A 20,228-nucleotide genomic window follows, 5' to 3' on the forward strand; every position below is an offset into this window, starting at 1 on the left:
AGAATATGCTTCTTCCCACCTGATGAGCCTTTCTGAGCATGCCTTAGCCAGAATATGGGCAATGGCTGCTCCTGTGAGTCATCAAAGCATGCAAGGGCATGTGACTTGCTCATGTGACCATGGACTCCATTTTGTGCCTGTAATTTTCCACAAACTAAGACTGAGAGGATACCTGCCACATGGGAGAAGGTATACAAGATCCTGTAAACATCTCCATTTTGTCTTCAATTCCTGTTTATTTTTCTGGACTGGATTTCTAACAAGGACTGATGACCCCAAAGCTGTTTGGGTAATTTCCAGAGAGACATTTGCAACCTAGCAGTTTATTCCATCACTGCTTCAAACCTGATAAAAGAACTTTGCAATGATTGAATGTAATGTGACTTCCTTAACCATTTTAACTCTCCTCTTCTTTTCTTTGCAAATTGACCTTCAGATTTTAGTTACTAAAGGATTGGCAACAGTGTGATTATTGGATAAGATCTGAGTTATATATTGACCAGGCTAGGTGACTGATCTCTTGGGATTAGAGGACCCTATATGTGATGAAATTGTTTTTCAGTAACCACTCATCGTAGAGCCCAGCGTCTGAGTGGTGAGACAAGGGCTGGAATGCCTAAGAAGACTGCATTTCTGACTTCTTGTTAACAGTGTGGTGAGACAGAAGTTTACTTTTGTTACTGGCTTGGTATAAGCTAATGGAAGAATAACCACCAGTTTGGGGTGAGTCTGCCCTATTTCTCAGCAGTTTGTCCTGAATTTGGTATTCTCAGGGTTTTGGTATTCCCAATGAGGCACGGTGACAATATGAGTTATGTGTGGAACCATTTGTAGGAAAAATTCATGGATTAAAGGCCAGAAGGGACCCTTCTGACCATGTAGTCTGACCTTGTGTGTAGCACAACACAGAGGATCTCACCCCGTGAGCAAGGAATCAAGCCAATATGTTCTATTTGAACTAGAGTGTATCTTTTAGAAACACATTCACTCTTGATTTAAAGATTGTCAGTGATGGAGAATCCACCATGTCCCTGGGTCAGTTCTTCCAATGGTTAATCACCCTCATTGTTAAACATTTGCACCTTATTTCCAGTCTGACTTTGCCTCGCTTCAACTTCCAGCCTTTGGATCAAGTTCAGCCTTTGCCTGCTACATTGAAGAGCCCTTGGCTACTAGAAATATTTCCCCATGTAGGAAGGCAATGCTGTGGCAGGGATGAGCCCCTGCACCTCTAGACTTGACAGTCCATAGCCCTGGAACCTCTGGGCTTACTGCATCAGTTATGAATGTAAAAAAATTTGCTTGAGTCCCAGCACTTAATTTCTTGCACCCCAGGACCTCTTTAATTGCAAATTAAGCACTGAATGTAGGTGCTTATAGACTGTAATCAAGTTGGCTCTTAACCTTCTCTTGGAAAAATGAAATAGATTTAGTTTGTCTCACTCTTTGGCAGATTTTCCAAACCTTGAATCATTCTGGTAGCTCTTTTTTGAACCCTTCCAATTTGCCATGAAGTGTGGACACCAGAACTTGACTCAGGATCCAGCGGGGGTCTCACCAGCAGGGCATACAAGCATTACCAGAGGGAAGCCAATCCCCAGCAGAGCCCAGGGTTGCATTTAGACCCCACTGTGGGATTGCTGGGTCCAGAGAACAGGCATGATTCTATCTGGGACATCTACACAATCTTCTGCAAGCTGGGTCTCATGGACAGAGCTTATTTTGTGGGAGGAGTTTGGAAGACCTCTGTGACAGGACATACCCCCGGGGTGAAGCCTGGAAGCTGTTGGAATTGCTGTGCCCCCAGACCATTCAGCTGGGTTGGCCTCTCCCCCTGCTCTGCTGGTGACACACAGCCATCCCCTCTGAGCCCTGTTATCACCTAACATGACAGCCGATGGTGCCACACACCCAACTGAGTCACCCGAGTGCTTTACCTAAGCCACTCGTGGACCAACAGTGGAGGCAGCAGCCAATTTCCCAGCTCTCCAGCCTTGCACCCCTACAGGAGTATAAACCCAGAATTATACCATCTTGCACTGCACAGGGATCTGTATGGTGCAAGCGCCTTAATTAGTCTTCTCCCCCCTCGATGTGGGGCAGATACGCACCAGCCTTTGTTAACAGAGCTAAGATTCCCTAATGCTTCACTCAAAAACACACTGGTTAAGATAAAACATAAAAACAGGTTTATTATCTACAGAAAGATTGATTTTAAGTGATCGTAAGTGATAGGAAATCAAACAAAATCGCAATCTAAAACGTATATAAACTAGATAGGACTTAATCAGCAATATCTCACCCTGACTGATGATACAAACAGGCTTACAGTTTCTTGAGGCACAGACTGCATCTGCTTTGCAGCCTGGGTTCCCCTCTCCTGTTCAAAGTCCATTTTCTTCCAGAGGTTCTTTCAGGTGTTGAGTTGTGGGGGTGTGAAGACAAGTGATGATGTCACTCCCCATCTTTTACTGGAAAGTCTATGCATGTGACGTAGGGGTTCATCCCCATTGGCCAAACATTCTCCACTGTCTACGTGCTCCCTTGGAGGAGGCTTCCTTATACAGAGTTCCTGTGCTAGTGGATTCTTCCCTTGACGGGTGCTGATGACAGCAATTAGCACTATCTGGCTACTCCATTGTTGTACCCAAAAGGCTGGTTTGGGATGTTTCCAACCTCACATCATATTTTAGTAACACACACACAGCAAGATTTCATAACTTCACATACAATGGTAGCACATACAATCCACCGAGATATTAATGGTTAGCAGATCAAGACTTTTAGAATGACTCCTCGCAAGGTATACCTTGTACAAAACATACCATAATTACATCACCATGGCAAATATGGGGTGCAGTGTCACAAGCATCACCCCCATTCAATCCTGATCTGCAATTTACATTTTAGAAGCCTCGGGTGCAATGGGGACACCGACCATGACCAGGAACCCCACCACCAGGATGGAGCATTGCTCTCCTCACCCACGCTCTGCATGGAAACAGCTGCCAGTGGCATCAGTGACAGCACGGGTTGCAGCGTGAGTCATCGCTCATGGGAAAGCTTTGTCCCTTCTTAGCCCTGCAGCGAAGGAGGTTGCGAAACCCACACGACCAGGCTCTTCTCCAGAAATGCACAAACCTCTTCTGCTGCTCCCCAGAAGAGCTGCTACGTCCCCTGGAGTGGGCTCACTGACACAGCTGCAGCAGGGCAGCCCCGGTGGTTACCGGCCCCTCACTGGTTCCAGTTGTGTGACCGTGAACCAATGGGTTACCAAGCAACACTCTGCTCCCATTATTACCATGGTAGCGCCTAGAGGCCCCAGTCACAATTGGGGTCCCTGCTGCACAGACACCAAGGCCTCGCCTGGAGCAGGGTAAGGTGGGAAGGATGGCCGAGGGGGCAGGCCATCGGGCTGGCCTGGAGGAGGGTTGCATTCAGTTCCTGCCTCAGCTCCAGGCTCTCTGTGTGCCCTTTGGCCCGTCACTGCAGCTGCCCCGTGCAGAGCCCCCTCTGTGACATGGGGAGGGCTCTCCCTTGCTTGAAGGGGGGGGCGATGAGTCAGGTTAAGATTTTATCACTGTTATTTTCAGTAAAAGTCACAGACAAGTCACGGGCAATAAACAAAAATTCACGGAAGCCCATGACCTATCTGTGACTTTTATTAAAAATAATGGGAAGCAGTGCTGATGGGGGGCTGACTGAAGCCCAAGTGGGAGAAGAGAGCCCAAGCCCTGCTGCATGAGGCAGGGGGAGGAGGGGAGTCCAGCACCTGCCGCTGTGCCGGCTGACAGCTCCAGACCCCCGCCGCAGCCCCAGCGTCTCAGAGTTCCGGCGTCCCCCCCACCCCAGATGGCTGCAGCAGCTGATGGCTCCAGTGTCCCCCCGCCACCCACGGTGGCTGACAGCTTCGGGGTTCCCCTGCCACCTGTGACCTGAAAGCTCCTGGGGTCCCCCTGCCATCCGCAGTGGCTGGTAGCTCCACCCCCCTACCCCCCGTCCATGATGGCTGAGAACTCCAGGGGCCCCTGTCCCCCATGGCGTCCATGACATAATCTTATTCTTAGTAATAAGAGACCTATCGGGAGGTGAGAGGTGCTTTTATAAACCATGTCACCTAGCATGTGTTCAAACCCTAGTGCTGGCAGGGTACGTTGTATACTACCCCACGTCTGCTGGTCTGGAGAACTCGTGAGAAACACCCACGCCCTGAGGAGCTGACTGGATGGGACAAAATGGTCCAAGGCCCAGAGAGGTGACGGGCCGTGCCCAAGCAAACCAGAGCAGAGCCCCACTCGGCACGGCTGCTTGCTAAGGGAGGGACAGGAACCTTTTCTGTTGGGTCCCTCTGGGGCACCATTCAGAAAACAACCCCTCACGTGCCCCTGGCTGAGGCCGCCTGGACTCTCTGCCTGGCCTACTGCCCTCACTGCTTCTCAGGCTCCTTTCATACATCTCCTCATTGCATCTGGGAGCCAAGGCAGGACTGACCAGAACAGCCCGTTGCCTTTTGTTTATCATCGCAGCTCCTAGAGGTCTCAAACCCAGGGGAAGGTATGAGACAGCTTTGTGTTTTTATACCATCCTCTCTGGCCATGAATGTGCTTACTTGGCGTTAGCCAATGCCTAGTGTGTTGTTCTGCCAAGGCCAGGCCTGCTCTGGTTCACAGCCTTTGGTTCACACTGTTAGTTATGCCTAGGGCTCTAGCAAGGCCTACACCCGTGGCTGGCGGGGTTGGGCCTATGCTTTGGCTGACACTCCCTGAGACTGTTTTGTGCGACCCCCCATGATGGGAGCGATGTCCAGTGCTGCCAATGGGCCTGAGGATGGACAGTCCGATGGGGTTGATGGTGGGCTGGAGAGACGCTGCCCAGTGGAGTTTGAGGAGAGCTGGTGAATCGATGCATTGGGGGATACAGGGACCGTGTGCTGAACAGCATGCAGCAGAGGAGAAGGCTCTGGCGCCGATGGCAGCGAGATTGTGGGACGGGCAGAGAAGGTCCAGTTGGGAAAAGGGGAGCAGGGAGACACTAGGCCTGAGCAGCCAGCTGGAGCAAGTGACTGGAAATCTTTAAAAGCAAGGAGGGAAGCTCGGAGCTGGAATCTGCAGTGAATAGGGAGGGTGACATGATCCCGCTGTTTTTCACCCGATTTAGTGACATTGGTGCAAAAACTGAGGCAGAGCAGCCCACAGAGAGGAGGCTGAGCCAGGCCAATCATTTACCTGCTGGCCCAGGTGAGATCTTCCTTTTCCTCTTCCTCTGCTGGGTTCCCCTCTCAGCCCAGTTTTCAGAAGCATTCTGCAGCTCTGTCACTGTCAGTGTCTCTGTCCTGAGCGCTCTTGGCTTTTGAGTCAGCCAGCTGGAGATTAGAGCCGTGTCTTGAGGAACAGACTATTATTATTTATTTGTATAACAGTAGCACCTAGGGGTCCTGGTCAGGGACCAGAACTCAAGATATCGTCCCCCTCCTTAAGAACTCTCGTCAGAACAGAACTCTCTGAGACACCCACCTCACTGTTACAATCTCTGGGCTGGAGAGCTGATTTTGCATCTCTAGGCCCCAGATACCTTTGAAAATCTGGCCCCACGTACCTTTTGAAACTGGGATTTATGCTCCTAAATTACTTAGGGTACATCTACACTGCAATAAAAAATCCACTGCACTGAGTCTCAGAACTGGGATCAATCGACTCGGGCTTGTGGGACTAAAAATCGCAGTATAGACGTTCGGGCTTGGGCTGGAGCCCCAGCTCTGAAACACAGTGAGGGGGAGGGTCTCAAAGCCCGGGCTCCCCCCTCCCCCGAGCCCAAATGTCTACACTGCAATTTTTAGCCCCTGCAGGCTGAGTCCCACAAGCCCGAGTTAGCTGACCTGGGTCAGCCGCGGCCATGCCACATGTTTTTTGTTGCAGTGTAGGTATCCCCTTAGATGCTTTTGAAAATATTCCCCCCAGTGATTTTAGTTACACAAGTTGTTTTGGCTCCTACTCCTCCCCCTGCCAATTTTTGTACTTTTACAGTCACATTTTCCTTGTTTTCCCCTCCCTGGCACTGTGAGAGAGACCAATGCAAACAACAGGGGAACTTGACTCACAGCTTATGCAGGGTTGCAAACCAGTGAAACTGACAAGATGCCAAGTGCCATCAATGGCACAAAGACCCTGAAAAGAGAGAAAGATGTTGGTGCCCTTTGCCAAGCAGTTTTTCAGGCCCTTGTAGATTAGCTTCCTGTTTGGAGCACAAATCGGTGACTTGGAGTCAGGTGTTTTCTTAGTGCTGTTTGTTTATTGACAAGATGTTCACCATTCTGTTTCCCTGAGCAGCAATGTTCACAGACTGCACACAGGAGAACCCCTCTTGCAGGGCCCAGGGTAAGGACATGCCCAGCTCCAAACAGATCCTCCCACTTAAAGATTGTCTGTGCCCCTTGGGTCACTGTGTGGGTGGCTCTTATTTTTCAGCTGCACCAGTAATACTGGTTGTACAAAGGCTCCCAGCTGCTAGAGGAGAAGTGACAGGATCACAGATCTCTGTGTTCTGAAGAGAGGAAGAGTGGCTGGGTACATGTGTTTCCTTTTCCAGCAAAGCTGCTCAGAGCCTCAGCTGGTATAAAAGCCACTGGAGCCGTTGGGGTAGGAAGAGGTTCAGAGCGATGCCTTCAGGCAGCATTTACCAAAAGTGCGAAGAGTCCGACCAAGAGACGCTCAAGGAACAGGAGACAGAAATGACATTTGGGAGAGCAGGTAACCCCAGACTGCATTAGTGGGAGAGTGCGCAATCATTTCCTGATAATCGGCACGCCCTGATCCTGCAGACTCCACACCCCAGTGAAGCCAAGAGGAGGGCGGTGTCAGCGAGGTTTGCAGGATTGGGCCCTACTTCTGGAGCTGTACAGTGCTCAGCAGCGAAGTCAGACTCGAAGGCAGGTCTGTACGCTGGAAGGTGGCGTTTCATACACCACAGCTGGAGGTGCTGGGCAGAGCCCGGCTGAGAGAATTCCAGGCTTGTCTCAGCAGCATTTCGTCAGATGTTTATGTCTGGTGCTTGCATACTATGGCAATGAGTGGGTTAAAAGGAGGGGGAGCAAGAGAAAGAGAGTGAATGGAGGAGGAGGGGTGCTGTGTGAGGATAGATAGATGGATGGATGGATAGATAGATGTGGATGAACTGGTGTGTATGGAGATTGTGAGCTAGATATGGTTGGATGTGTGTGTATGGGGATGGACAGATGGATGGAGGGGGGTGCATGGGGATGGATGAATGGATGGATGGAGGAGTATGGGGATGGATGGACGGACGGATGGAGGAGTATGGGGATGGATGGATGGGGTTGTATAGGGATGGCTAGTGTTTATGGGATTGAATGGATAAATAGATTTTGCACCCATACTGCACTCAGGACTAGTGTCCACGATGCGCGAGTTGCTGGGTAGTGGAGCCCATCATACACAATTGCAGGTTATACCATCAGGAGCCTTGGCCCTGATCCCTGTCCCAGGCCCAGTGGTGGAAGCGTTACGAGAGGCATTTCAGATCCAGAGTCCTGCTGATCAGGCGAGATGTCCCTGCGTTGCGCCATAGGAACATGCCTCGTGCAATTCTGCGCTTACAGCAGATTTGTGCTTCTTTTCTTCCTCTTTTTTTTCATTCCTGGAAAGTGAAGGGGGATATGTGTGTGTGTGGGGGGGGCATTGGTGTGAGGTGTGGGGGTTGGAGATACAGCTGCTTCCTTCCCCTCCCCAGCCCCCCTGCTGACAGCAGCACAGTGGGCTGGGGCAGTGGGGGAAGGGGGGGTTGGCTGGTGAGTAAGGGTACTGTGTATGAAGCAACGCTCTGAATCAAGGGCTGGTTCCTGCCTGGAGGGGGCTACAGTGGATGGGACAGAGCAGCACAGAGCTGGGGGCAGCCTTTCTGCATGGCAGGCTTCATGGCGCATGAGTTTGCAGCAAGATGGAATCCTGGAGGACAGTGTATGGGGGAGCATAGGGCGCTGGAGGGGAGGCCAGGGCTGGCCACAGGGAGGTGGTACAGGCGACCATCAGGAGGGGAGCACGGATCAAACGGGGTGAGGGGGAGATGTAGGCGGGGTTGCAGCCGTGGAGCTGTATCCTGATGGTGGAAGGCAGTCAAAGAAGAAAGGGGTGGTGGGGGGAATCATCACAGCATCTCACATGGATCTCATGGCCTGGCTTCCCCAAAGGATCCTTGGGAAAACAGAGGGGACTCCCAGGAAATGGGGTTCTCTAACTGCTGGGGCTTTAGGTTCAATGGAAATCCAGGTGGGCAAATGATAGATAAGGTGGATATAAGGAGCAATGGTCTCAAGTTGCAGTGGGGGAGATCTAAGTTGGATATTAGGAAACACTATTTCACTAGGAGGGTGGTGAAGCACTGGAATGCGTTACCTAGGGAGTTGGTGGAATCTCCTTCCTTAGAGGGTTTTAAGGCCTGGCTTGACAAAGCCCTGGCTGGGATGATTTAGTTGGGGCTGGTCCTGCTTTGAACAGGGGGTTGGACTAGATGACCCCCTAGGGTCTCTTCCGACCCTAATCTTCTGATTCTATAGGGATAGATAGAGGGGGTGTTTGGGGATAGATAGATACGTAGATCTGCACAGAGATTCCTGGCACCAGCGGCACATCCATCAGTATTTGTTTATGAATTACAATAATAGTGAATTCTGAATTCCCCTAGTGCCTTCCCCGCAAGGCTCAGAGCACACCTCCCCCCGCAGCACCGGTTCGTCAGAGGGCAGGGACTGGTGCTCTAATTCCTGCTGTCTTTGCTTCTGCCTTCCAGGGAATTCCTTGCTGCAGTGTGGTAGGGGCGTGAATGGGGAGGAAAAGTCCATATTAACCCTTTACGCTGTGCACGCCGTGTCATTTGTGTTATGGGCCGTCCTCCTCGCCATGGTGATTGGAAAGTGTAAGTATCCCGGAGTGCGTTTAGGACTATCACACAGGAATGGACCCAGTGGAAAAGACCAGGGGTGAAATCCTGACTCCATTAAGTCAATGGCCAAACTCTCATTGGCTTCAGCAAGGCCAGGATTTCAGGCCATGAGTCCCTCCCAGCCAGGTCCCCTTATCTCTATCAATGGCCAGTGTCAAGACACTGCAGGAGAAGGGATATAGTCCCCCGCAATGTATTTCATTGTGCCATAGTGCTGCTAATTGTAAGACAAGACTCATTAAGTAAGGCCGCCTGCCCTCCAATTCACAGCTGTGGGGCCCCTTCCCAAGGCCCGCACTGTGAGCAGGGATACTGTGGTGTTTGATTCTTGAATGTATGCACAGGTACAAGTGAGTGCAATATGTGTTGGGACACCCTCTAGCAGCTGTTCCACACAGGATAACAGCCTAACTACTCCTGCCAGCTAACAGAGTAGCTCCTGTAGCTCAAGAGGTCTTTGCTGTAGATAGCAGGGATTCACGTCCTGCTGAGGAGCCTTGTTAGGTGTCATTACACATAGCAGCCTCAGCGTTGCCAACTCTAGGTGATGTTTGAATTAAAGCCCCAACTCCAGGAGTCTTGTGATTAGGTGGGACTCTGAGCTTTCATTTAAAAATACTGAGACGGATTCTAGTTGCAGAGAAAAGCTTGGGAAAGCAACGTAGTGGCGTAATGGCTAAGAAACCAGAAGGCAAAGAAAAGAAAACTAAAGTCTATCATTTTTCACAAATCTTATGATTTTTAAGCCAATCTTCTGATTGGTTTTTAACCTCTGGAGTTGGCCAGACTGCGCCAGGGCAGAGGTCATTCCGGGTGGAATCCTTGAAGCCAATGAGGCACCTAAGTCTCCTAGTGCAATCCACAAAATTCTCACTGAGCGCTGTAGGCTCACTTGACACCTCTAGGCATGCGCACTGCTGCCTCCCTCAAGGCATCTAGATGCCTATCTTCCACCTAAGCCCCTATACAAATCCTTTCTGCTGGGGAGGAGAGATTTGAACGTGGGTCATCCACATCCCAGGCAAGTGTTCTAACCATTGGGCTATAAGGTGGGCAGCAGCACCTCCTCCCCTGCATTTTGTGTAGAACGAGGCAGGCACCTAACTCATTCCCACAAGACACTACCCAGGTGCCTAAGCCAGGAGAGGAGTTCCCGTTTGTGGATCACTAGCGGAGCTAGATACTTCCCATTCCTGCAGCCTGGACTAGCGTGCCTAGCTCTGAGAAAAGGGTGGGGCTTGGCTCATCAGTGTCTCCCATTGGTTACTTACTCAGCTCCCCGCCTAGTGTGCTGGGTTTTGCGAATTGCACTCAGGTGCATTGCTCTCCCCATTCATTGTATATGAGCCTGGGCATGTAACTCGGCTTTGTGGGTGTTCCTGGGATTTTCTAGGCACCGTGATGCTCAGCATTGCAATGCTGAAATCCCTTTGGGGATCCCACCCTCAGAGATTATCTTCATAGGGGGAAGTTGGAAAGTAGAAATGCAGCATCTCTCTCTATGCTGTGAATCCAAATTGAAAACTCAGTCCCCTCCCCGCCACAAACCATATAAACAACAGCTGGTGTCTGTCCTTCTGTCTAGACTCGGAGATGTCCAAGGAGCTGGAGCAGTTGCGGACTGATCAATCTGCGCTGAGAGGCAACGGTAACAATTCAGTTTACTTATGAGTGTCCGTGTATTTGTATTACCGATGTTGCCCCTTTGGTGGAAGCCAAAATCTGAGGTGCTGTCGGGTTTGTTCCTGTTAGAGGGAGCAATCGCTGCTCCCAGGCAGGTCTGTTCTCACTGTGATCTTGGTAGTTACAATATCTTGTTCCCTTGAACACAGCAGGAACAAACAGCCGCAGGCTGTTCCCTTTCTTGGAAATCCCCTGTCTGCCCCTTCAGCGGGCTCTGTGCCCAAGAAACTCCATCTCTGCTTCCTGCCAGGGTCCCGCTCACAGCTCTTTCAGCCTCCCTCACACACAGGCTGCTCTGAGCACCTGGGACTGCAACCAGGGCCCCTCTCAGCCCACACGGCTCTTTCCTGCTATGCATCCTGGTGCCTTGGGTGGTCACTTCCATTGTCTGCAGCTGTTTCACTACATAAATGAGCTTGATTGCTCCTCCTGTTGTGTCTAAAAGTGGATATTTGGCACTCATTGGCTCTAACAAGGGCTGTGATTGTCTGTGGATCCCAGACTCACCTGTTAGGTGTATTATGGCAGCAGCCAGGAGCCCCAGTTATGAACCAGGACTCCACTGTGTGAAGTGCTGTACAAACACAGAACACAAAGCCAATTCCTGCCCCAAAGAGCTTCCAGCCAAAGTGTAAGACATGGGACGATAGGTGGAGACAGACAGACAGGCAGAGGGACACAGGGAAAGAAGAAATACCAAACCCCTCTTCTTTTCTGTTGTGCTCCTATTAACTAACTAATGGTTTGATCTGAAACCCATTGAACCAATAGAAAGGCTTCCATTGTCTTCAGTGGTGTTTGGATCAGGCTCTATCTAACTAGCTAGGTTCCTGTCTGCATTAGGGAAGTTTGCACTGTCGTTTCTCATAGATGTTACGGCCAGAAGGGACTGTTACGGGCATCTAGTCTGACCTCCTGCATAGCAGAGGCCAGAGAATCCCACCCAGCGATTCCTATATCCATCCCATATCTGGTAGTCGAGCTGGAGTGGAACTTTTAGGAAGAGACAGATAATCTTTTAATGATTCCAGGTGATGGAGAACCTGCCCCTTCTCTACAGACCTTGTCCTGATAGGTAAATGCTGATGCAAACCACTAATGTAGACACATGTTGGGATGGTGCAAAGTAAGACTCACACCAGTGGGTCTAACCCTGGTAACCTGTGCAAGCCTTGTGCCATGTGTCTGCAGGGGTGCCAGGTTTGTATAATTTCTGGTGGTGCCCAGAACAGGTCCAAGTCCCCCCCTCCCACACACACACACACACACACCTGCCTAAGGCTCTGGGAGGGCGTTTGGGTGTGGGAGCGGGTTTGGGGTGCAGATTCTGGGAGGAAGTTTGGGTGTGGGAGGGATGCAGGCTCTAGGATGGAGTTTGGGTGCTGGGTGAAGGGCAGGGGGTTGGGGTGCAGGAGGGGGTGTGGGGTGTGGGCTCTTGGAGGGACTTTGGGTGCAGGAGGGAGTTTGGGGTGCAGGCTCTGGGAGAGAGTTTGGGTGCGGGAGGGTGTGACATTCCCCTCTGGTGTTATCCGGACCGGTGATCTGCTAGGTCACTCCAATCCTTGACTCTGGGAGCCAGCCTTACCCTGCTCTACTGTGAGAACCCCCACTCCTGGGCTGTTCATGCACAGCCTCTGGCATATAAGCTGCTCCCAGCTACTTGCAAGCGAATGACACTAACCAATATCTCCAGTCCCAGACACAACCCTAGAAACCTCTGTCTTGCAGTGTCCAGTTATGCCCACTGGACGCTGCAAGCTTATATGAGTTTGTTAATTTAACAAAGAAATTGTTATGTACCAAGCTTGTTATCCCAAGGGGAGTCTCTGTCATGCTTCAAACCAAACACACTGCTTCAGGTAGAATAAACAAACAGATTCATTAACTATAAAGATAGATTCTAAGTGATTTTAAGTCAAAGCATAACAAGTCAGATTTGGTCCATTGAAATAAAAGCAAAACACATTCTAAGCTGATCTTAACACTTTCAATGCCCTTACAAACTTAGATGCTTCTCACCACAGGCTGGTTGGTTGCTCTTCAGCCAGGCTCTCCCCTTTGATCAGTGCTTCAGTCACTTGGTGGTGGTGTCTGTAGATGGAGGTGGACGAGAGAGAGAGCATGGAAAATGTCTCTCCCTTTTATCATGTCCTTTCTTCCTTCTTGGCTTTGCCGCCCCCCTTCAGAGTCAGGTGAGCATTACCGCATCGCAGTGCCAAACTGACCAAAGGAAGGGGGGTGACTCCCTCGAGAGTCTAACAGATTCTTTTGATGCTGCCTAGGCCAGCGTCTTTTGTTCCTATGAGGCTGGGCTGGGTTTGTCCCATACCTGCCCTGATGAGGTGTGAACTGCCCCTCTGCTATGGAGAGCTTTTTCTGGGCTTGCTTTAAGCCATGAGGATACATTTTCAGCCTCATAACTACATACATGAAATTATAACCTATAACATCACTGTAACAACCATGCTCAGTGCATCATGAGCCTTCTGAAGACACCTGACATGACAAACTTTGCACTGGATACCACACAATCATTTTACAAGGATGAACATAGGGGTCCTGGGTGTTTCTCCCGAGGTACAGAGCATCACAGAGAGGTGCGGGCTCTGGGAGAGAGTTTGGGTGCTGGGTGCGGGCTCTGGGCTGGGATAGAGGGTTGGGATGCAGGACGGGGTGCGGGAGGGGGTTTGGGGTGCTGGGTGCGGGCTCTGGGCTGGGATAGGGGGTTGGAGTGCAGAAGGAGGTGTGGGAGGAGGCTTGGGGTGCTGGGTGCAGGACGGGGTTTGGGTGCTGAGTTCGGTCTCTGGGGGGGGTTGGGTGCTGGGTGCGGGCTCTGGGTTGAATTGCAGGGTTGGGGTGTGGGAGGGGATGTGGGGCATGGGGCTGGGCCAGGTATGTGGAGTTTGGGGTGCAGCAGGCAGGCTGCCCAGGGCTGGGGTAGGGGCCAGAGAGGAAGACTCCCCCCAGCCCCCTCCCTGCCAGCAGCAGCAAGCTCCGGGGGAGGGGGAATCTCCCTACCCTGCCCCCCCCCCCGGCACGACACTCACCCAAGGCCCCCCAGGCTGCTGCTCAGGAGGTCTAGCCAGGATAAGCACCGACCCCCCTTGGAGTTGACTCGGAGTCACCTGCCGGGGGTAGGGTGGCGATGCGCCTCCTCCCCTCCTCCTGCCGCAGGCGCAGCAGCCGCCTCAGCCTGCCCCCAGCGCTGCTCCCTTGTAGCCGGACACAGCAGCAGCTGGCAAGGGAGCTCAACGTGGAGCTGCAGGGGGCAGCCGCCTGCTGCCCAGGGCAGGCAGGGATGCTCGGGGGAGGTGCGCGGGGGCGGCCGGCGGGGCCAGGTGATGCTCCGGGGGAGGCGCATGGGGGCAGCAGGTGGGGCCAGGGCAGAGACTGGACCCAGAACATTGGTGGAGCCGGGCCCCCCGGGCCCTAAATTTGCTGGAGCCCGGGCACCACAGGCCCATACAACTCACCACCCCTGTGTGTCTGCACTAGGGATTTGCACCAGTCCACCGCGACACTAGTACAAATTTCCCTAGTCTGGATGGGCCCTAACTAAACTCACTAACAAGCTCTCCCCAGGCAGGGCTGGCAGCTGGAGGTGGGGTCTGAGGGAATGAGCACGAGACAGGGAGCTCCGAGTTCTAATCTTGCTTCACTACCTGGCCTGGGGCAAGTCGCTCTCCATCTCGGAGCCTGAGTCATGGACTATCATGGCCGGGGACGAAAGCAAATCCACCAGCGCCGCCTCTTCCCAGGAAAGAAAGCAGCCCCGGGAGACCCCAGTACCTGACAGACCCACTCTGCTAGGGAACACGGCCTTGCCCCACGAGATGAGGTGAGGGGCAGTTCACAGCTCACCGGCCTCTGTCTCTTCCAGGCTCCAAGACAGGGAAGCAACTGAAGATGCTTCATTTCAACCAGTCCACCATGCACAGCACCGGTACGTACAGGAGCCCTCACAGACCCACAGCTCAGCGTCATCTCTACGAGCCCCCTGCACCCCAGTCATGTTACTCCTCCTCCTCCCAACAACAGCCCCCATTCCCTGGCCACCTCCTTGTTCCCACTGAGCCCTGGGTCCCCATGACGCACCCTCCCAGGAATGTGATCAGCCCTGTTTATCTCTCAGAGGTGGAGCTGGCCACGGATCTGAAGAGGCTGCAGTCAGACCAGGCCGCACTGAAAATGGAAGGTGAGTACCCATGGAGGGGAGGGAGCAGGGCTCAGGCAGAGGAGGGGGTGGAGAACGGCAGAAAGAGGGGGGGGGGGGTGGAGAATCCCAGCGCCAGGTTCCATGGCGATTTGGGATCCATCCCCCCCTATTCCCCAGGCCAGCCTGAGCAAGCAGCATTTGGGACCAAGCCACTGAGGCTGGAAACCGGGGCCATGCCCTACTCTGGGTGACCCACCGGAGGGGCAGGGACACAACCAGTGCCCACAGAGCCTCTGCACCCAGGGCTCCTCCTGCACCAGATTCACTGTGTGTGACTCTAACTGGGGCGAATTGGGGAAGCCAGTTCACCTTCAGTTCCAGGGATTCTCACCCCAAGTGCGTTCCCAGTCACTGCAGGAACCTCTGGCCTTTAGGGACTCGCACGGGCTGGGCTGCTACAGAGGGGGGATCTGGCTGTTTCTTGCTCCCTAGATTCACTTGGGACAAATAGGAGAGGGGATATGTGCTTTTGAAGCGGGGGGGGGGGTCGGGGGAGGGAGATGTTGATGGTGACTCATTAGGGGCCGAGGGGAGGCAGGTGGATTAAAGGGCTGGGCAGAAGAAGGCCCAGGTCTAATAAACTGGGGAACCAGAGGTAGGGAATTGGGGGGGGGGGGGGGCAGGGCTCCTGCTGAGGTTCGGGGGAGGGGACCTGGTTTTAGAGGAATGATTTTGACCCTTGTGAAAGGTTCAGGTTCAGCTGGCGATTCCGGCCAGGTCTCCAGTCCCTAATGATGTATCCGACCGACCGAGTAACAAGCTCAGTGCCTCCTGCTGCTGGGATAGGGGCCCCATTTCAGTGTCACAGCCAGGCCCCAAATCCCGCTGTTTACGATCTGTACACAGATATGCCAGGCCTAGCTGCACACACCCGCTGCTCTGGCTGCTTCTAAAGTACAGAACACGGTGAGCGTCACTCGAGGCTCACAGACTGTTTAAAGGGATACAGCCCTATTCCTACATGTGACCGTGTGCTGTATTTGCAGTGTCGGAGGATCTGGCCAAAGCGAAAAGTGACAGAGATGACATCAGGGCTGAGGCCTACAAGATTCTGGATGCTGTCCAGAAAGGGAACGGTGAGATACGCGCCGGCCTCGACCTGCTTAGATTGCCAGCCCTTCACGGCAGGGACCGGCTTTCTGTTCTGTGTTTGTACCATGCCTGGCACAACGGGGCCTGTCTATGACTGGGGCGTCTAAGCACTGCCAGAATGCAAGTAATAAATAACGTACAGCACCCAGCAAATGGGGGCCTGGGCCATGGCACCTCGTGCACTTAGGATTCCTGCTCCTTTTCCCCACAAGCAGTAATAATGGATTAATATAGTTCAGGGGGCTCGCTGGGATTTCCCCTGAATAAACTGCTAGGTTGTCAAGGAGTCAGTTTTGTCTAATAGTTAGAGCAGGGGACTGGAATGTGGGACACCTGGATTCTAGTCCCATCTCTGGGAGGTATATGAAGTCTAGTGGTTAGAGCAGAGGGCTGGCTTCTATTCTCAGCTCCTATGAGGCCAATGTTGTCTAGTGCAGTGGTTTTCAACCTGTGGTACGCGGACCCCTGGGGGTCCGCAGACTATGTTGAAGATTTCCAAAGGGGTCTGCACTGCCATTAGAAATGTTTTAAGGGGCCGTAAACGAAAAAAGGTTGAAAACCACTGGGCTAGTGGTTAGAGCAGGTGAGGCCGGAAATCAGGACTCCTGAGTTCTCTTCCCAGCTTGGGAATGATCTTGAGCACCTCTCTCTGCCTCAGTTTCCCCCTCTGCAAATTGAGGGTGACGCCTCCCCACCTTGGCTAAGTGCGTTGAGGTCACTGGCTAAAGGGCACTAGGCAGATGCTATTATTGTCCTTTGCAGTCCAGCGCCGAGAGTGACCTCTGCTGTTTTGCATTGCAGACTCTGCCTGCAGCATTTGTCCAGCCGGCTGGCTGCTGAATGCAGGGAACTGCTACTACTTCTCCACAGAGCAAAAACACTGGTCCTATGCCAAGCAGGCCTGCAAAGACCAAGGTGCCATGCTGATTATTATTGATAACCCACAAAAGCAGGTAAGTCAGGCTCACTGAGTCCAGCCACACAGCCCAGAAAGGGCGTGGAGATGGTCTCCCAGCAAATGGGAGGCTCTTGGGATGAGAGAGATGCTGGGGACAGGATAGGAGCTGACGTTTTTCTGCTCAGTGCCTAGGAAACACATTATGCACTGGTGTAAAGATGTGCACAAGAAGGGCAACAAAAATGATCAAGGGGCTGGAACAGCTTCCAGATGAGGAGAGATTAAAAAGACTGGGACTGTTCAGCTTGGAAAAGAGACAGCTAAGAGAGGATAGGATAGAGGCTATAAAATCATGACTGGTGTGGAGACAGTGTTATTTACCCTTCACATAACACAAGACCCAGGGGTCACCCGATGAAATTAACAGGCAGCAGGTTTAAATCAAGCCTAAGGAGGTATTTCTTCACATAGCACACAGTCAGTCTGCAGAACTCATTGCAAGGGGATGTTGTGAAGGCCAAAAGTATAACTGGGGTCAAAAAATAACTAGATAAGTTCACGGAGAACAGTTCCATCAATGGCTATTATCCAAGATGGTCAGGGACCCAGCCCCATGCTCTGGGTGTCCCTAAACCTCCGACTGCCAGAAGCTGGGAGTGGATAACAGGGGATGGATTACGTAGCCATTTGCAGTGCACAAGAAATTGTATTGGTCCTACAAAACCCAGGGACTATGCTACATATACTTGAGCACCATCTATTGGCACAGGATCGAGGAGCAAACCACTTACCAGAATACAGACTTGGGGCACTCCCCCAACTCCCAAGAGTTAATGCACAATTCATCCCAAGCGCTAGTCAGGCTGCTGGGGACCCTCAGGCAAGTCAGCCTGACAGCTCCAGGGAAGCTCCGTGGGAAGGGAAACTTTGCGGGAGTTGGAGCGAGACCCTTGATTGTAAGGAGTGATGGGGAAAGGGTTTGGAGACACAACATCTGGTGGAGGACTGGGATCCATGAGATCACAGTCACTTGGGAGACCCCTGATGTTTCCTGACTAGCCTCCATGTCCACAAAGTGCTTCCACATCCATCCAGAGCCACATCTCCCTCAGCAGGGCCTTTGGGAGGGGAGCCAGCCTGGTCTAGTGGTGCAGGAACAAGCCAGGGAGCCAGGATAGCTGGGTCCTACTCGCTGCTCTGCCACTGACCTTCTGTGTGACCTGGGGCAAATCACCGTCCCTTAGTTTCCCCTCCCACCCTTGGTTTTGTCTGTTTGGATTGTAAGCTCTTTGGGGCAGGGAGTGTCTTTCACTAGGTGTCTATGTAGCACAATGGGGCCTCGATCTCAGTCGCTGCCTAGGTGTTACTATAATTCTAATAATAACCCAGTGGGCCACATCTCGGCAAAAGGAGAACAACAGAGAGCCAGAGAGGAGTACGGGCTGTGGGAAGTGGGGTTGGGGTGGTGCCTTAGATTTGGGCAATATTTTATTACAATCAATTATTTTCTTTTTTCAGGAGTTTTTGACAAAGAACGCTAACGGCAAGCAGTACTGGATCGGCCTGCACGACGTTAGCAATGAAGGGACATTTATATGGGTCGACGACAGTTCCGTGTCATACAGGTCAGCCCAATCCCGCTCACTGGTACATTGGGGGGGGAGGGAGTTGGCTCCGGTGCAACTGGCCAATCAGTACATTTCAAACACATCGAGTCATTGGCTGAGTGGGTGGAGCTGCCCTTTCTTGATTCATCTTCCATCTGTTCTGCTCTTTAAACTGTCCAGGGTTTCCCCACAGGGAACCAGAGCTAGTGGGGTAGAGAATAAAGTGGTGGATGATGCTCAGCTTTAAATTGTCACCTTCAGCCGAGCAGTAGCAGTTTTCAGGGTCTTACGGGGAAGTTTCCCCTTTGAGAAGAAATCGGTGGAATCTGGCTCCTTCTTAGTGTAACTTGTTTATTTACACTAGTCCTGGGACAGAGGTGTCACCAACAGCACCCAGGTCAGTCCCCTCTAGCAGAAATCTCAGCCCAAATACCCCAGTGTTCCCAGGAAGTGACTCTACCCCGAGAATTAACTCGACATAGAGAGTCAGGCTGGAAGCGAGAACTGACCAAAGAGAATGTGCATCACATCACTAACCACATAGGGTGTCCTCCAAGCCTGATCAGTGCTCACCCACTCAGGAAAAGCACTTGTAAGACTGTGGGTAACTCTCACTGTAACAGTACGGCCCTGATCCACCACTGTATCACCCCAGGGTTACACCAGTGTAAATTCCATTGAAGTTAATAGCTAGACCAGTTTAAAACTGGCGTAACAGAGGTCAGTCAGGCCCTATATCATTACACTTGCTCTGCACCAGTCAGCTTCAAACCACCTTTCAGAGGTTGAGGCAGGATCACCCTCTCTGAGGGCTTAAGTGGGATTTCAGGGAGTGCATTTCACCAGGGCTTCCCTCGAATGCCTGGCTGAGTTTGCTACTTTCTTTGATCCCCAGCAACTGGAATCAAGGGGAGCCCAACAATTTTGGCAGTGGCGAGGACTGCGTGATGATGTTCAAAGACGGGAAGTGGAACGACGCTACGTGTGTGATGAATGAGGTTGGCTGGATCTGTGAAAAGAAGTGGACTTGTTAAACTGTGGCCAGGAGGAACACAACACAGCCAGCTCATCTTAACCACAGAGCCACCCCACTGCCCTCTGGCCCCTTCCATGCAAGGTCTGCCAGCTCTTTACAAACTTCAATGCATTAAACCTCACAGACCTCACCCCTTCCACTCTTGGGAGCAAGGTATTATCACCCCAACTTTACAGATGGGGAAACTGAAGCACAAAGACTTACCCAGGTCACAGCAGTGAATCAGTGGAAGAGACTAAATTAGTACCCAGGCATCCTGACTCCCAGTCCCCTGCTCTTATTACACCACAGTATTTCACATGGCTGGAAACAGGAGTCCTGACCACTCCTACTCTAACCACTAAACCATCCTCCCCTCCAAGAGCCAGGGATAGAACCCAGGCATCCTGACTTCCAACCCTCCTGAGTCCTGACTCTAATCCCTAGACCCCATTCAACTCCCAGAGCTGGGAATAGATCCTAAGTGTCCTGAATTCCAGCCCCTGCTCTAACTACTAGACAAAATAGACTCTTTCACAACGTGGCAATTTATGCTGCTGCTCTTCCCGCTCCCCCCCCCCCCCAGCCTGACAGACAGAACTGATTGGCTCCTGGACCAGTCTCCAAAGTAGGTACCAGCGCTGTCCGGGTGGGGGGGGGAGGGGCGGGGGGCTGGAGGTGGTGGTAAACCTGTCTGTCTCCCGCCCTGATTTCCCCAGCCCCTCACTCCAGGGACCAACCTCCCTCACTCTGCTGTGCCCT

The 20,228-nt window shown here is 52.2% G+C and overlaps 1 protein-coding gene across 1 annotated transcript; it reads left to right on the forward strand.

Annotated features, from left to right (window-relative positions):
• The first annotated feature begins 6,655 nt into the window (after positions 1-6,655).
• LOC135894923 (C-type lectin domain family 4 member G-like) lies at positions 6,656-19,653 on the forward strand. Its single transcript, XM_065422977.1, has 9 exons — positions 6,656-6,746; positions 8,803-8,928; positions 10,541-10,603; positions 14,519-14,581; positions 14,771-14,833; positions 15,841-15,930; positions 16,748-16,899; positions 18,363-18,469; positions 19,347-19,653. Exons 1-9 carry the CDS (start codon positions 6,656-6,658, stop codon positions 19,483-19,485), a joined length of 894 nt encoding a protein of 297 aa, XP_065279049.1. The 3' UTR covers positions 19,486-19,653.
• The last annotated feature ends 575 nt before the right edge of the window (positions 19,654-20,228 follow it).

The sequence above is a fragment of the Emys orbicularis genome (genome assembly GCF_028017835.1).
Source record: "Emys orbicularis isolate rEmyOrb1 chromosome 19 unlocalized genomic scaffold, rEmyOrb1.hap1 SUPER_19_unloc_1, whole genome shotgun sequence".
In the NCBI taxonomy this organism is placed as follows: Eukaryota; Metazoa; Chordata; order Testudines; family Emydidae; genus Emys; species Emys orbicularis.